Genomic DNA, 16,484 nt, shown 5'->3' on the forward strand with positions numbered 1-16,484 from the left:
TACATGGTTCGGTCATCTCGACCTACGTCCACGGAGAAACTCATAAGTGTGAATGATATTGATCATCACAAATTCAGAGATGAGATTACAATTACACTATATTTATAGAGTTGAGAGGGTGAAAATATATTACTAATTAATATTTGAATATGCTTATTTAGGAAACTAAAATATTACATGTAATATTCTATCTTGCAATCTTTAATTATCTTCTCTTTATATACACTGCACGGACAATCTATTTTTCACGGTTACTTCGTTTCACTGCACGAGTGCACACGGACACAATATTCCAACAAAGCCGAATTCTCTCTTTTTTGATTTTTTTAATGGATTAGTAAAGTGGTTAGTTAGTGGTCCCCAAAATATTGCGAGCAATTTTAAGGCCTAGGAACCAAACCCCTACCTCCACTAAGGGAGGTAGCATAAAAATATCAGGTCATTTGATGGTTTTCTGAAGCCCAAACTTGGATAATGACGACGCTGCATACTTTGTGCCAAACTGTGATCACCCAAAAGCTACCTTGGATAATTAGGTTCCTAATAATGTTGAGAGTTCAAAGTTTTATTTTCCTCCACGAGAGTTTATTTAAATATCCTCTTAGAGTTTGCAACTTTCAATAGTAATACTAGTAATACTGTAAATGGGTTTTTTTCAAATCAAACTAACCAATTCAATCTTATTAAAAGATTTATTACATGGTGGATTTCAAGAGCAAGTACATCAAATAACAAGAAACTCAAAAACCAATTTCAAAGAATGATGCGATAAATAAGCAAATCGAGAAGAGAAAAAAGTGAGATTCCGCATAAATTGTATCAATTTATTCTTTGGAATGTACAAAGAAGGAATGGTGTTAGGATTTAAATTTAACCATTTTAGATGTTGTTATTGAAGAAGAGATTCTCTTGTGAAAAAACAGTAATTTGTTCAATAAATTGTTGTTCTTCTCAATAATCAAAGATGAATGTTTGTTATTCTCCTTTATATTAAAGGCTACAATTGTCAATGAGATTTCACAACGGTAGAACCCTACTTTGTTACGCAAAATAAGCATCAAAAGAAGATGAAAGTTCAAGTAATAATATCCAAGACATAAACTAAGGTTAGTTTGTTCCAAAGGCCTTGTTGTGCATAGTTCTTGTCTCTTTGATGGGCACATGTGACAAGAATGCACATTTCAACACAATTAAGTTGTGTTGAGGTGAGTATCAATAAGCTCACCACTAGACTCCTGCACGGTTTAGTCAACTTTCATATTTCTTGATCTTACATAGATGTTTTAACGTCTTTTGGTGCTCTAGGCGAACTTAAAATGTGGGGATTCTTTTATATGTTACTCGGCCAGAGTTTGAGTCGGAATTTTAGTTTGTGGGGAGATAAGTTCATATATTGAAAGCAATAACTTGCATTTAGCTAGGCGGTCAAAGGCCGCCCAAATTTGGTTGAGTTTTTTAATGTTAAATCATTGTTTTAAACATGGGATTTGGTATAAAATACCAGACAACTGGTTATTGAGATATAACATCAAAATATTAGCGACACTTATAGTTGTTACAGAAAAAATAATCACAATTTTGGTAACAAAATAATTGTAACAAAACACTTTAATAACAGTTATAATTATGGCAAATGAACTACTAAATGGGAGAGAAAATAAAAAGAACGTTGGGCCCCCAACAAATGAGGCTCTAGGCGGCGGCCTATACCGCCCATGCTATAAGACGGTCCTCATCATCGTTTAGGTATAGTTCTTTTCTTTCCATTAGGTATATCCCTTTCCTTAGAATAATTCAAATTTTCAGAAGATTGATTTGGGTTCTGGAAGTCAAACGAGAAGCCTTTTGTTTAGGAAAATAAGAGCACGAATAAGCTCAGAAGCCATAAATTTGGCGTAAAAGAAAACAAGAACTCGAATAAGCTCAAAAGTCTAATAAAACTGACTAAAAATATGAAAAGGTCAGAAAGACAAGAATGAATAGTCAAATCGAAAAAAAATACAGTAAAAGTAAAAAATGAGACTAGACTAGAATAACACGCATAACTAAAGATGAGGATAACACCTAAATAAATAGAGAGATCCTCTCAAACAAATAGTACTGCAATTTTCTACCTTTTTCAATGATATATATATATATATATATATATTCCTTCTTGAATATAAACTAATTCTTAGCTTAATAAAGAACAGGCGATTGGGGGATATAGATTACTTCCCCCAACCAGTAGTGTCTGTTAAGGGGTCATTTTTGGGTATGAAAATACTAAAATACCCTTTGGTTAATCAAAAAACATTATGACCATAGTACCCTTTCTACTAAAAATTAAAATTAAAAAATCAAATTCATATATCCCCCATTCTCTAAAAACAGTACCGCCATTCTTAGAGTTAGGTTTTGAAAAAAAAAATAATCTTCATCTTCTTCTTCATCCGTTCTTCATCGACGATTAAACGTCGATTCAAAAATTTCTTCGTCGATTAACCTACTCGAATCGTAACAATGCCTCCACGAAAGAAACCAAATGCCCAATCGAAATCAAACTCGATTGCTCAACAAAAATTACAGGAAAGGCTTGCTTTGATTGCTCAAGAGCAAGAACAAGAGGAAGCAGCCAACTCGGACAATCAACGTCTGGTAAACATGGCTTCTGTGAGAAGGTAAGTGATTTTGAACTACTTTACGAGTGTTTAAATCGATTTATAGCAGTGGGTTTAGATTAGAATCGCAAACCCTAACTCAAACAATTGAGTTTCAGTGAGTACCGGCATTGAAATTTGTATGAATACCACGCCGGTACTCAATTACGGCATTCAATCTAGAATGAAGCCAGTGCCGGTATTGGGTTACGACATTGATTTTAGTATGAATACAATGCCGTTTTCAAACTCAGAGTCTCCTGAAGCTGAATATTCTATACCGGCATTCAAATTAAGCTGAATACTATGCCGGTATTGGGTTACGACATTACTTTAAAATTGTTCGTGTATGTCGGTAGTGCAGTTTTGGTATCCAGGAACATTCTAGGAATTACCGGCATTGGTTTTAGTTAGCATTCTGCGCCGGTACATGGTTACGACATGGAGTGAGTTATTAAGTGTGTGCTGGTAGTGTTCATTTTGTATCCAGGAATAATCTAAAATACTATCGGCATTGTCGATATTTATTGTACATTGTCGGAACTGTGTTCCGGCATGCGGTATTTGCTTGAGGACTATGCCGTTTCTGGTCCCGGCACTGTTTTGTTTTAGTGATTCTATGCCGGTATTAAGAATGAAATTGTGTTGTCTTATATTCATTTCATCTGTCTTTTGATATAGGAAAAAAGCCAAGAAAGCTAACAAAAGAAAAACTAAAGATGTTGACATTAAGAGTAGAAGGAAGGACGGTCTTGATGCTCCTCAGTCTCTGCCTCTTCGAGGGAAAGACAAAGGTCGCAAAAAGCGTTTGGGGGCTGATACAAGAGGGATAATTTGAGAGAGTGGTGGTGACCGTAGTCGACTTGTAATCCATCAACCTACTGGAATAGTTGAGGACAATGAGCATCATGAAAAGGAAAGTGAGGAGGAAGATGATGAGGTTCATCCAACTCGATTAGCAAGCCAAAGCAAAATTGGTTGGCCAAGTCAACAACCGACGCAAGCCAAGGCCAAAGGCATAGTCAAAGTAAAAGTTAAAGGTTCGCACTTTCCTCGACATGATACCTGACCTTGCTCGTGGTAGAATTTGGGGTGAAGCTCCGGAACTGAAAATGCTATTTGGATACAAGGACTCGTGGGCTCGTACTATCTATCAAACCTATGTAAGCATTTTTTATCTTGTGCATATGTATTGTTGTGTATTTATGCAAAATCTCTTAATTATATTGTTTCCTAATTGTAGGATCATAAGAAAGTTGTGCGTGTTTGCCGAAACCAAGCCGCGGATGGTTTGAATTTGTCTGAGGAATGTGAAGAGGTCAAAACAATAGTAAGGGATTCTGGTCTATATGCTTTGGTTGTAAATTATGTGAAGCCTGATTCTGTGACTGTCAATTGCTTCGTCGAAAGGTATCATGGTGAAACTGATACCATGCACTTTCCTTTTCGGGAGATGACCTTCATCCCTGAAGATGCTCAGAACATTCTAGGCTTGAATGTTATCGGAAAATCAATTGCAGAAGGAGATAAGTCTCCGGACCTAGAATGGTCGAAGTTGCACGCTCTGACTAACAAGCTGTTTGGTTGGGACTACAAAACTTTTGTGGAGAGCTTCTATGTATCTAAGGCTAGTAGGACAAAGACATTCAAGCTGACGCTGCTTAAGAAGAAGTTTGAAAAAACAAAGGAAAGAAGTTTGGAGGATGGATGGGACCCTGCGCAAATTCGTTATACAGCCGTTGCGTACCTGTTATACATCTTGGGCATTAAGGTATTCCCTGACACTAGTGGCAACAGGGTTAGTGCAAACTACCTTCAGTACTTGGATCTGTTGGAAGATGTATATAACTATTCTTGGGACACCGTGGTAATAGCACATTTGATGACGGAGATGAGAAGGGCCTCTAAGGCTAAAACAAACCAATTTGTCGGGAATTTCACTCTACTGCATGTAATTTTGTTTTTAATCTTATGTTCTTATGTATATTGTTCACATGTACCCTTATCATGAACTTAGAAACAAAATTTACTGATTCTTATATGTATCATTCCACATTGGTATAGGTGTGGGCTTATGAACACTTCCCAACATTGTTCAAGGACTTCCCTTTCTTGAAGATCACACATATTGACGATCCCGAGGAGCCTAGAGCCAAGATATACGAGTTCAACAATATTCCGAAGCCCGGTAACAATCGTCGATTGATCGATATGAGATTGGCTCTGGACGTGATGAGTACCAAAGATGTTGTGTTCGACCCTTACAGAGAGGCTAGAGGAAATCACCAACTTTTGAGGTTTGGTAACGTTGTATTTTACCATGGGTCGTTGTTCCACCCAAAGGGATACGTTATGGCTGATCCTCGACGTGTGATGCGGCAACTTGGATATAAGCAATTACCACCTTTTGAGACGACCTCTCCTCAAGGTTATGTTCTTGACCTTTCTCGGTGCTTTTCAACTCCCAATAGGTTGCAGGTGGAGTATGATCCAAATCCTGAACCAACACATTGGACGGAAAGGGAACCACGTCGTTTGGTAGATATTAGTAAGTGGGAGATTGCGGAAAACGGTGATGAATTTGATGCAGACTACATGGAAGATTACCTGCAATGGTCACATCCTTTTGTCGTGCGCCCGGATGATGTCCAAGTTCCACCCCAGGAAAACCCTCCCGTTCTAACTCCTGCAGTGGCACCACCTAGGATAGCCCAACTTAGTAAGACCGTTGGATTGCTAGTAAGTATTGTTAATTGCTTAGTCGTTTAATGTACACATAATCTTATATTAGCATATATATATATACTAATTATGTGTTTGATGTATGAAACTAGCGGCGTTGGCTTGGAAAGTTGAAGAATATGTTAGGTTGCAAGTACCAGGAAGGAGAGGTTCTATCCCTTGAAGAAATGAAGGAAGTCGAGGAAAAAGCTTGATAGATTGAAGAAACCGACTCTAGTGCAAAGGATTTGTTCGGGGAAACGAGGAAGAAACCGGCTCAAAAGAAGCAAAAGACTAAGTGATTAACTCTTTAGTTGTATTTATTTATTTGGATGGTGGTTGTTACGTCTTGAACAATTCCGAACTTGTTGTTGTTTGTACCTCATGGTTAACTCTTTAGTTGTTTGATTTGCTTTTGGTTTATGATACCTGGATTAAGAACATTTAAGCACAATCCAGCTGTTTGGTTTATGTTGAACATGTTTAGATTTCTAGTGAAATGTTTTCTTTGCAAGTTTTATTTACAACAGGTGACGACATTGAAATGTTTAGGTTATACAGCACCGGTACATATTCTAGCGCGGAAGAGTAATTATAATTCCATGTCGGTTTCCTGTACCGGTAATGGAATTGTTTTATAAAACAATACCGGAATAAGAACTTGAACATCTGCATATACTCGTAAATAACCTCATGAAGTCGCTCTACGTAAGACTGTATTTTGGTATGGTAATTTCTATAAATCTTACCTGTTTTGGAATCCTTAAACATCTTCATATTACCAACTTTTAGCTTAATTATATCCAATCCATCCTCCGCAATCTTTACATTTCCAATGTCTTCAGTATGTGTTGAGAGCCCGTACTTCCTTGGCCTACCCCTTCGCCTTGGAACCGAAACTACATCAACTTTTGTCGTGCCTAAGGAGTTTTCACCATGGTGTTGTTGTTGACTAGATATGGGTCGCTTACATTTGTTATCACTTATTTTAGGTGGGGTTTCAGAATGCTCACCTTGTTGTTCTTGGTAGCTCAATGTTGGTATCTTTGGCGGCCTACCTCTTTTCTTTGGAACCTCCGCTACATCGACTATGGGTGGGGCTTCGGAATGCTCACATTGTTATTCTTGGTAGCTCAATGTTGGTACCTTTGGCGGCTACCCTTTTTCTTTGGAACCTCCGCTACATCGACTATGGGTGTAGCTTCGGAATGCTCACCTTGTTGTTCTTGGTAGCTCAATGTTGGTACCTTTGGCGGCCTACCCCTTTGCTTTGGAACCTCCGCTACATCGACCATAGGCGTGGATACGAAATGCTCACCTTGTTGTTCTTGGTAGCTCAATTTTGGTACCTTTGGCGGCCTACCCCTTTTCTTTGGAACCTCCGCTACATCGACTATAGGTGTGGATACGGAATTCGTCGCTTGTTGTTGACTTGATAGCGGTTCCTTCCTCGGCCTACCCTTTTGTTTGGAACTGTCACTGCCGCGAACCTTGCTTCCGAAATCTCACATCCGGTGAGATCTCGTTTCTTACTTGCACGGAGTTCATTTTCACGTTGAGTCATTTCTTTCAATTCTTTTTGTTTCCTTGTTATTTTGGTTTGTGGTCTACCTGGAGGATCTCCCTTTGTTGGCTCTTCACTTTGTGCTGTCCATGGGCGTGTAATTAGCCTTAGTTGGCTCAACAAGACTTGCCAGCTAACCGAGTTTCCACGTGAGTAAGCTTCGTAGAACTCCTTTGCTTCGTTCGTATCCCAAGGTGATTGTCTGGGATCTTCCGTATGGGGAGGGTTGAAAGATAGTTGCTTCCAAAACGGATCGATAACCTCAATAGGTATCACTTCTTCATACTTCACAAGCATATGACAACACGGAAGCCCCAATGAAGACATGTCGGGACAAATACACACATCACCCGGTTTGCCGTAGTGTATCTCTTATATCATTTGTCTCATCACTTAACATATGGTAAATATGAAGTCATCATTTCCATTGATCTTTTTTCAAAAGCCTTCTTGATCCTATCGATATCACTCTTAAAGTATTGCTCCATTGCCTCGGTGACCGTAACCACGTTTTCTTGGCCGGACCAGATTAGATCTTTAAATCTCCCATGAGAGGCCTCCGCTATACTAGTTGCTTCATTCCCGTAGTGTCTATACCGGTTTGTCCATACATGCACAAATTTTTCCTTGAACTTATCCAACCATTGAGTCCGACAATACCATATGGCAGTCGGATAAACTTCATTCCAATCGGCAATAAACTTGTCCAATCTCTTTTCATACATATCCTCGGTAAGATACCAATAAACTTTCTCCCAATCTCTTAAAAGTTCCAACCACTTTTTATGATTTTTCTCATGTTCTTTGTCCACTCGCTCTTTGATCTTGCCTCTCACATCTTCTTCTTCTTCGGGTGATAGTTTGTTCTTGCGAACATCTTCCTATAGTTGAACAATCATTCTCTTCTTAATATCCGCCTTTGTGGGTTCAAACAAGGCATGATGAATTTTTATCACATTATTACGTATATGGTATGTACATAGGAAATTTTGTGCATCCTGGAAGACGTCGGATATTGCTTTCATTAATGCATCATCTTGATCAGCTATGATGACCCTCGGAAGTTTATTTTCCCGGAAAAATCTTTTCAATTGACGTAATTCCCAATGATAATTATAGTCCCTCTCGTTTTCCATTAAACACCAAGCCAATGCGAATGTTACCTTGTCCGATGTGTGCCCCAAGATTTTCAACAACGACATATTGTATTTGTCTGTCTTGTAGGTGCAATCCATCATAAGAACACCACAACATGTATGAGCCAATTGTGAAAGCAAAGGATGCGAAATGAATATCTCAAGTGGCTTGTTGTCCGGCGTTCTTTTAATGATACGCGTGTAGTTGTAATCCCAAACTATCTTCTCAAATTCTTGCATAACGCTCCTCCCTTCCCATTCCACCCTTCTAATACTTTCTTGTGCGCTATAAATTGTACTTAGAGAAGACACGTTCGTCTTATCCTTTTCCTTGAAGCCTCTAAGAATTTGTCTCGATTTGATAAATGCTTTGGTCAATCTCTTTACATCCTCAATTTCATGAGGTTTTAGCTTCGCAACTAGGGTGTGACCAACAAAATCTTTCATATCTCGGTGATTATGACGACCGAACGAAACCTCACCATCCCATTCATTGTTCTTGTCATTTAAACGAAATACAAGCTTAAAGGGGAAATTTTCCTTCCCCGTATGAGTCTGTATACCCAATTAATCTTCTTTGGATATACATAATATTTTCTCTTGTGGTTATTCTTCTCCTTGTATTTCCCACTTCTCTCGCAAACCATCTCAAAACGGCTTTTGGAACCTTGGGTATTCCTCACCAACACACACATGTTCTTAAGAGCAGTCTCTTTAGCCCAAGCAATTGCTTCCTTTGGATCTTTTATTCCCTACATAAGGACAACAATGGGATATTATAAGGTTCACTACAATCAATCCATTGGTAATATTCAAGATACTAGGTGAAAAGAAATCTTTGGTGACATACCGGAGGCATTTTATAGTATTCCGACGCATCCCGAACGAGCGGTTTTGCATTTGTTGGATCAAAATATTTCACAACCTAAGGATCGAAAGAAAAGAAAATAAATTAGTTCCAAAAAATAAAATTTTAATACTATGCCGGTACGCAGTTCCAGCATGCTCGATCACAGTCCTGGCATAGTCGAACTGCACTGAAACTGAAGACCAATTTTGAGACGCTTCCTGCATTAACAATATATTTGAAAGCAACGCCGAAAATATTGGTTCCGGCATGCTCGTAATCTAAGTTATTACGCCGGTAGGAGGTTCCGGTGTGGCCCATACTTAATATACCATGCCGTTATTTATCTTTGGAAAACTCCTTCATGTATGTTTTTTTGTAGGTACTGGCATGGAAACATTAAAATTGAACAATTCCGGCGGATGTTCCGGCATTCTCGTTATCTATGGTTCCACGCCGGTACACATTTCCGGCGTGGTAGTTAATTAATTTTACATGCCGGTATTTAGCTTCGGAAGACACTGCTTCCTGTATGTTTTTCATGCAGTACCGGCATGGTAACCTTATAATTTAACCATGTCGGTAGCATATTCGATAGAATATTCTGTTGTAGGTAAAAAGTAACTTCTGTACCGGCATAGTTTGTTGGTTGCAAACTATGCCGCTTTTAGTTTCAAAATGGGGGATATCAAGGTTCCGACATAGTCATAGTATGAATACTATGCCGGTATATGTGGTTTCGGCATGATATTCATACTTTGACCATGCCGGTACCGAGATTTTACAGCAGCAACAATGGTGGATTCAAAGAAAAAAAATCAATTTTTCAACCTATTCGCAGCTTTACCTGAGTATTGGGAGTGCTTATATGTTGAGCTATTTTACTCTCTTGGGTTGGTTCTTCACGAAACACTTCATTCTCATAAAATTCATGTTCCAAAGATGTTGGTTCCAGAAAAACTTACAATTGTGAGTTGTTGTCATTGGATGAAGATTCAAGATATGCTCCTTGTTGTAATTGAGCTAAAGATTCAGCCGCAGCAATTCTCTCTTCACAATCATCCTCCATTTTCACAATTCCCTCTCAAAAAAATTTCCCTCCTTCTACTCTCACCTCACTCACCCAAACACAAATAATAACACACACTAATCACTTATTAAAAATCTTAAAATTTTACTAATTATTATTAATCACTAATCCTGATTAGTGAGGGGTAGATTAGGAATTACATAAAATACTTAGATAAGGGGCGACCCTGATTTGATATTTATATCATGTTATTGTCTTTTTCCTATATCCCCCAATTGTTTTTTATATCCCCCAATCACGCGTTCTTAATAAACAAATGAGTTTAAAGCACAAGAGTATTAATATCATGAAAGTAAAATCATTGAATGCTTATCTTTTTTGGAGCCTGGATCAACACAAAATTTTAGCAATCTTGTCAGATAGGGATGATCACACAAATACGTAAAGGTTGAAATACGAAGAAAATTATAACTCATCACTCAAAGCACTATTTGCAAATAGTATAGCTGTTACACAACAATTCCTTATCCAGCGGGATTTTTATGGATAAAGTTCCAAGACTTGTGACTAGTTTTCACAAGGGTGAGCTGAACTCTCACCAGAGGGATTATGCTGACGTTTACCCTTTTTTTACCTATTCCTTTTGCTAAGAAAATTCTTTTTGTACACGAAAACTGATCATAGAAATTACTATCATCATGGAAAGAGATAAGATTAGAATCCTTACCCGAGGCTGAGTCTGGAAGACGATGACAATTTATCAATAACATATTTATATCCTTGTTTGAGGGTGAAAACGATTTCTGCTGTTTTTGGTAATTTCGTGTATGTGGATGAGAAACGAGTCTAAACCCTAAACAATGTACTACATGGGAGTACTTTTGATTCGAGAGATCAATCTGTACAATCCTGGCCTAAACCAAGAAATGGTCGTTCCAGGCTTGCTTCGGTCACAAAGTGAAGGACAAGGGTTGGTCTTAGGGAGGGAAGCGAAGAAAGTGTTGAGACCAGAATCGTTGATCCTGAAGATGTGGTTGTTTATGACTTGTATCAGAAAGTGGAACTGGATAGCAGAATGGAAAGCTACCAGGTGATTCCTAGATACTATGTTGTTCTCCGGTCGAAACTTGTCGTTTGGTGGAAAATAGGTGAAACCCATTTATACAAGTCGTAATAAAACGTACCCTGGTCTCGTAGGAAGTGGAAAGATTGAGTAGTGGAAGAGTGGAGTCACGTGTAACGTCGGGAATTATGTTTCCATAATGAAGGATCCGTTTACACCGTTACTTCTTGCCATTACTAACTGCCCCGCTTTATGACACTTTCTTGTAACGGGCGTATTGCACGCCGCACGCTGTAAACCGCAACCAATACCCTGATGAGTATCCCCCGGTTTGTGACATGTTTGATGTCTCGAGTGTTTTCGTGGAAAACATGTAGCACTTTGCTACGTGTGGAAAGTTAAAATCAAGAGGCTTGCCGCAGGAAAATAGTATGTGATGCTAGTATGTTTGTTTTGGCTGGTCGCCTAAAACTTGCCACACGTCTATTAGTTCGGTGGCGAACTTTGACGGCTGAGATCACATCTCATGAGGAAGGGTAGCCGTTGATTATGGCTACCTTATGTTGGCGCCTTATAATGACCAGTGGCACAGTGGTGCAAGTGGCGCCTGGCGTAGCTATGACCACTAGATTTAGGCGGTTGGTCGCCTAAAAATTGCCACAAGCCTGCCAGCTCGGTGGCGAAGAGGAATGGTAGTCGTTGATTATGGCTACCTTCTATCGTCGCCTGACAACTTTGTCTAAATTAAGGTTTGGCATGCTGAAACCCTAATTAGCGCATGAGGCATGCGGCATGTGGTCGTGGATGGCTGAGATGATTGGCCCAAATTCAATATAAACCATTTAAGTTGGCTAGCCAAGTTGGATGGCCGAGATGATTCACATAAATTTGTGTTAATTACTGAAATTTCGTAATCAGAAAATTCAGATATGGGACCCTCACTAAAATCGATGTATAATTCTCGTACGAACTCGGATTTTGATGGTCCGCCCCTCCATTTGATAAGAAAATAATTTCCTACCCACGCGAGAATATTTAGGTTTTGAGCTCGTTTAGGAGCTGAAAACAGCCCGATAGTAAAACTCAGGAAAGAATTCAGGAGGGATTCTGTCAGTTTTTCAGCCACGACCTAGCTCGCCTTTTGTGTTGTATCTCTTAGCTCGTTACTCCGATTGATTTGAATTTTTAGTATGTTATGCTATACATCCATACGAAACTTTTGGTATGTTGGTCATACTAAAATTGTTTACCAAACATTCCCAGTTGTTTGTATAATCTTTTGGAAGCCAATTTGGCATGGTGACCACTTGACGCAATTCCACCTCTTTTAATATTGTGGCAGGTTTAGAGCAACCTGATTGGTCAGTAAAAGAGAGGGGTTCGGCCAAGTACGAGTGTGGCCACACTTCTGGTGCGCGTGGTAGGTTTAATGCGACCTGATTGGTCGATGGGGAATATGGCAGACAAGTATGGGCCCAACCACAACTCTTGGGAGTGTGGAAGGTTTAAAGCGACCTGATTGGTCGACAAAGGAGTAAGGGCCGTTTGGGTAGCATGGGGCGTGTCCAAGTGGCGTCGGCTGGCCTATGGAATGGCCACGCTTCCTCTCATTGGTGCTCCTACTCCGCGGATCCTTTGTTCTTTTCTTTCTGATTTTGGGTAGGACTTTGCACCTACTAATCCATGACGGATCAATTGCTTAGCCTAGGATTGTTGCTACATGCACCAGTCCGGATGAATTTCATGTGAACATATTGAGTTGCTCAATAAATACGAGAGGTTGAACACTCATCACTTTACATGGCTCTGTTTCTTTGAGAGTGACGACACATTAAATATGAGGTTTTACAATTTTAACCCTGAACTAAAAACCACCATCAACATTAAGTCCCCTGCTTAGCACGTAACAGTGGCATTGTTGCGGGGTAAGCATGAGATGGTGACATATGGGGATAAAAATCGAAAGCGAAGACATTAAGACATTTCCAGGAAAATTCGACTAACCTTTGACATGAGGCATGAGTAGTCTATGGTCCTTGTGTTGGCATACTTCGGGCATGGCCACAGGGTGCTGATGCCATGTAGTGTTGGTGTAGGGAGCCTTGAATACAAAGATGAGTGTTGAGGTGGTGGAGCCAAGCACTATAATGTATTGAGGAAGTATGCATGACAACACAGTTGTGAGTGTTGAGGAATTTGTATGTCTCAACACCAAAAGGAGGATGTGTTGAGGCAGTATTCCTGACAACAGAGTAGTGAGTGTTAAGGAATTTACACGTCTCAACACGAATAGGAAAAGGTGTGTTGAGGAAGCATGCCTGGCAACACAGTAGTGAGTGTTGAGGAATTTACACGTCTCAACACTAAGAGGAAGAATGTGTTGAGGAAGCATGCCTAGCAACACAGTAGTGGTGTTGAGGAATTTGCATGTCTCAACACCAAGAGGAGGGATGTGTTGAGGCAGCATGCCTGGCAACACAGTGGTGAGTGTTTAGAAATTTACACGTCTCAACACAAAGAGAAAGGATGTGTTGAGGCAGCATGCCTGGCAACACAATAGTGGTGTTGAGGAATTTACACGTCTCAACACCAAGAGGAGGGTGTGTTGAGTCAGCATTCCTGGCAACACAGTAGTGAGTGTTCAGGAATTTGCACGTCTCAACACTAAGAGGAAGGATGTGTTGAGGAAGCATGCCTGACAACACAGTGGTGAGTGTTGAGGAATTTACACGTCTCTACACTAAGAGAAAGGATGTGTTGAGGCAGCATGCCTGGCAACACAATAGTGGTGTTGAGGAATTTGCACGTCTCAAAACCAAGAGGAGGGTGTGTTGAGGCAGCATGCCTGGAAAGACAGTAGTGAGTGTTGAGGAATTTACACGTCTCAACACTAAGAGGAAGAATGAGTGATCGATGTCGTATGCGTAAAAAATAATATTACTTTCTCACTAATCAAAATATAAAATATAGCAAGGGCAAGAAAGGATCGTTCCCATAGAGAGGTCTTGGGTTTTCAATATGTTTCGGTTTCCTATATAAAACAATGGGGGGATTTTTTGATTTTTATAAACTAAAATAAAGTAAAAGCAAAAAGAGAAATAAACACCAAAATCAAGGGTGTGAAAATATTGGGTAAAGGTTTCATCTTCAATTGTAAACAAGTTTTTGAATGTATGAATAGAATTCGTATTTTATCTCGCTATCATCAAAAACCCTAGAATACCTTATTGCAAGAATACTCCGTAAATTTCCTAAGTTCATCGACACATACATTAGAGTTGCGTATGTGAATTCTACCTAAAGAATAACCTAACGCCTTGCGCTAATTAAGTTCAATTCCTAGGAGCATTAAGATTCATGAAATTAGGCTAATCAATGCAATTGTCATACATTTCGCATGAAAATTCGGACAAAGGTCAATTTCTACATATGATTACAAGATTGTATCACTACAAACCGTAATCATATCATGCTACTCATATTCAAGGTTATCGCTCGATGATGAACCCTAAATTAGCTATAGATACGGATGTGAGTTTAATCAATTGTAGACTTAACTAAACAAACATTCAATCATATTGCAATACATCAATCATGCAATTATTATTAGAAATAAAATGATAATATTCAGAGAAAACTAATTCATAAAATAAATAAGTTGGTTGCAAAATCCAACTACATCTTTAACCAATCATAAAACTTAGTTACTTGTGTTTTTGGAAATCATCATAGAAAGCAAAGAAGAACTATCATGTGAAACCCTAGAAAACAAGTAGAAGCCTCCCTCCCGAGATTTCTCGGTTTAGAGAAAGACTTTCCTATTTATATGCTTCTCCAATTCCAAAAGGATACTCTTTCCAAAAGTAGGTCAAGTCTTCTCAAAACACGTATCCAATTGGTCCACCAAGCCCATGTGTTAAAACATCTCTTCTGGAAATTCTGGGTCCAAAACTGGGTCGCCGGATTGCTGACGTCATTGCCGGACTCTGGTCATCGTTGCCGGATTGGTCGCCGGGAAACTACTCTGGCCACCTGAGACATCTGAAACTGTCACCAGGAAAATCCATTTGTTGACTACAACATCACAACCAGCTACAAGACCAGCATCTCAATTCAATATCACCCAAATCTCCTTGAAGCAGCAACATATTCTGTCCATCTTTGCTTCAAGCCATTCTAGTCAGCAGCTGCGATGTAATTCTCAGTTCAAACCCTTCTGCTCCTCTCTTGATCTCACGGCAACATAATCCTGCCAAAACCCTTTAAGCACAATATCATCTTCTCGGCAAACACCCTCAACCTGCAATTCCATCTTACAATCTTCCCTGCACTGCAGCTGCTTCATACCCATGTAGCTACCATCTGCAACTGCAACACCACCAGTTTTTTAACTCCAGTTGTTGTTTCAAACATCATATACATCCGCAGACTCTTCTAATTCTTTTCCACTGCCAACCATTCACAGTTTCTTCTCAGATCGAATTCATCTCGAACTCAGCACTCAAATACATCTTCCAATGCTACTCAATTCATACAGCAACAACTTCTTTTGTCTCCCTGTGAATTCATCCTAACATACATCTAAGGTTCACTGTTTCACTTCATTCCATTTGCAGCTCACTAATAATATGTAGCTTGTTGCAGTACATCTCCACGGCAACAACTGTATCCACCATCACCTGTAGCTTTCATTATTTCCTTCTACATCTTTTCCAGCACCAACTCCATTTCTGTTGCAACTGCAGCATCATCATAGCTCAAAGCAGATAGCCCATTGCAGCAACAATAACTCTGCTCTCGACTATTTCCTACACTGCAACAATCAGTTCCTATAATTTTTCAGCCAACAAATATTGCTGAAGTCACTGTCAGTTGCAATACCTGCACCCATCTATGTAGCTGCAATCATAACAACTCTTTTTCTGCAACTCAGTTGTACTTAACTCACCACCAGAGACCCATTTCCTCCACCTGATTGCAGTTTCTCAGCTACACATCCATAACCTCCTCCAATTTCAGTACCACCATGGAAACTCACTGCACAAACATCAACAAATCCCATTTTGTCTTCTCAACTGCACCACTTATTCCACTGAAGTAACAACTCCACCTGCCCAGGTCACAATTCTCCTTTTCTTTCACAGACTACCAGTACCAGTTTTGTCTAATAAATCCCAGACATCCACCATCTTCTCCCGGTAAGTTCACATTAGAGATAGACCCATCATTTCTCTCTCAAATCCGAGTTGAACCCTAACCTGTAAATCTCATTATCATCTTAGATTCAATCACCTCTGTACTCTCAAAACCAGCAACATAGTCACAGCTCAAACCCACAACTGTGTGCGTTTCTTGGTTTCAGTTCTCTTTAATCTCTCTTTGAAATCGAGTTCTGACCATTACCCATCTTCAATTTCATCTTTTCTTCTTCAGATTCCCTTTATAACTGATCAATCAATCTCCGTTCATCACTGAATTTCTTAC

General features: G+C 39.4%; 1 protein-coding gene across 1 annotated transcript; it reads left to right on the plus strand.

Moving 5' to 3' along the window:
- The first annotated feature begins 4,379 nt into the window (after positions 1 to 4,379).
- LOC113289373 lies at positions 4,380 to 5,716 on the plus strand. The gene is made up of 3 exons (XM_026538612.1): positions 4,380 to 4,590; positions 4,704 to 5,378; positions 5,474 to 5,716. The coding sequence occupies exons 1-3, from the start codon at positions 4,522 to 4,524 to the stop codon at positions 5,573 to 5,575; spliced, it is 846 nt and encodes a 281-aa protein (XP_026394397.1). The 5' UTR covers positions 4,380 to 4,521; the 3' UTR covers positions 5,576 to 5,716.
- Positions 5,717 to 16,484: the final 10,768 nt, after the last annotated feature.

The sequence above is a fragment of the Papaver somniferum genome, chromosome 6 (genome assembly GCF_003573695.1).
Source record: "Papaver somniferum cultivar HN1 chromosome 6, ASM357369v1, whole genome shotgun sequence".
NCBI lineage: Eukaryota > Viridiplantae > Streptophyta > Magnoliopsida > Ranunculales > Papaveraceae > Papaver > Papaver somniferum.

What these genes read in the sequence shown, in the direction of transcription:
- LOC113289373 (XM_026538612.1), top strand. Translation starts at nt 4,522, where the DNA reads ATGACGGAGATGAGAAGGGCCTCTAAGGCTAAAACAAACCAATTTGTC. An exon ending in GGAATTTCACTCTACTGCAT is followed by an intron (nt 4,591 to 4,703) that starts GTAATTTTGTTT and finishes ACATTGGTATAG; the next exon opens with GTGTGGGCTTATGAACACTT. An exon ending in GTAAGACCGTTGGATTGCTA is followed by an intron (nt 5,379 to 5,473) that starts GTAAGTATTGTT and finishes GTATGAAACTAG; the next exon opens with CGGCGTTGGCTTGGAAAGTT.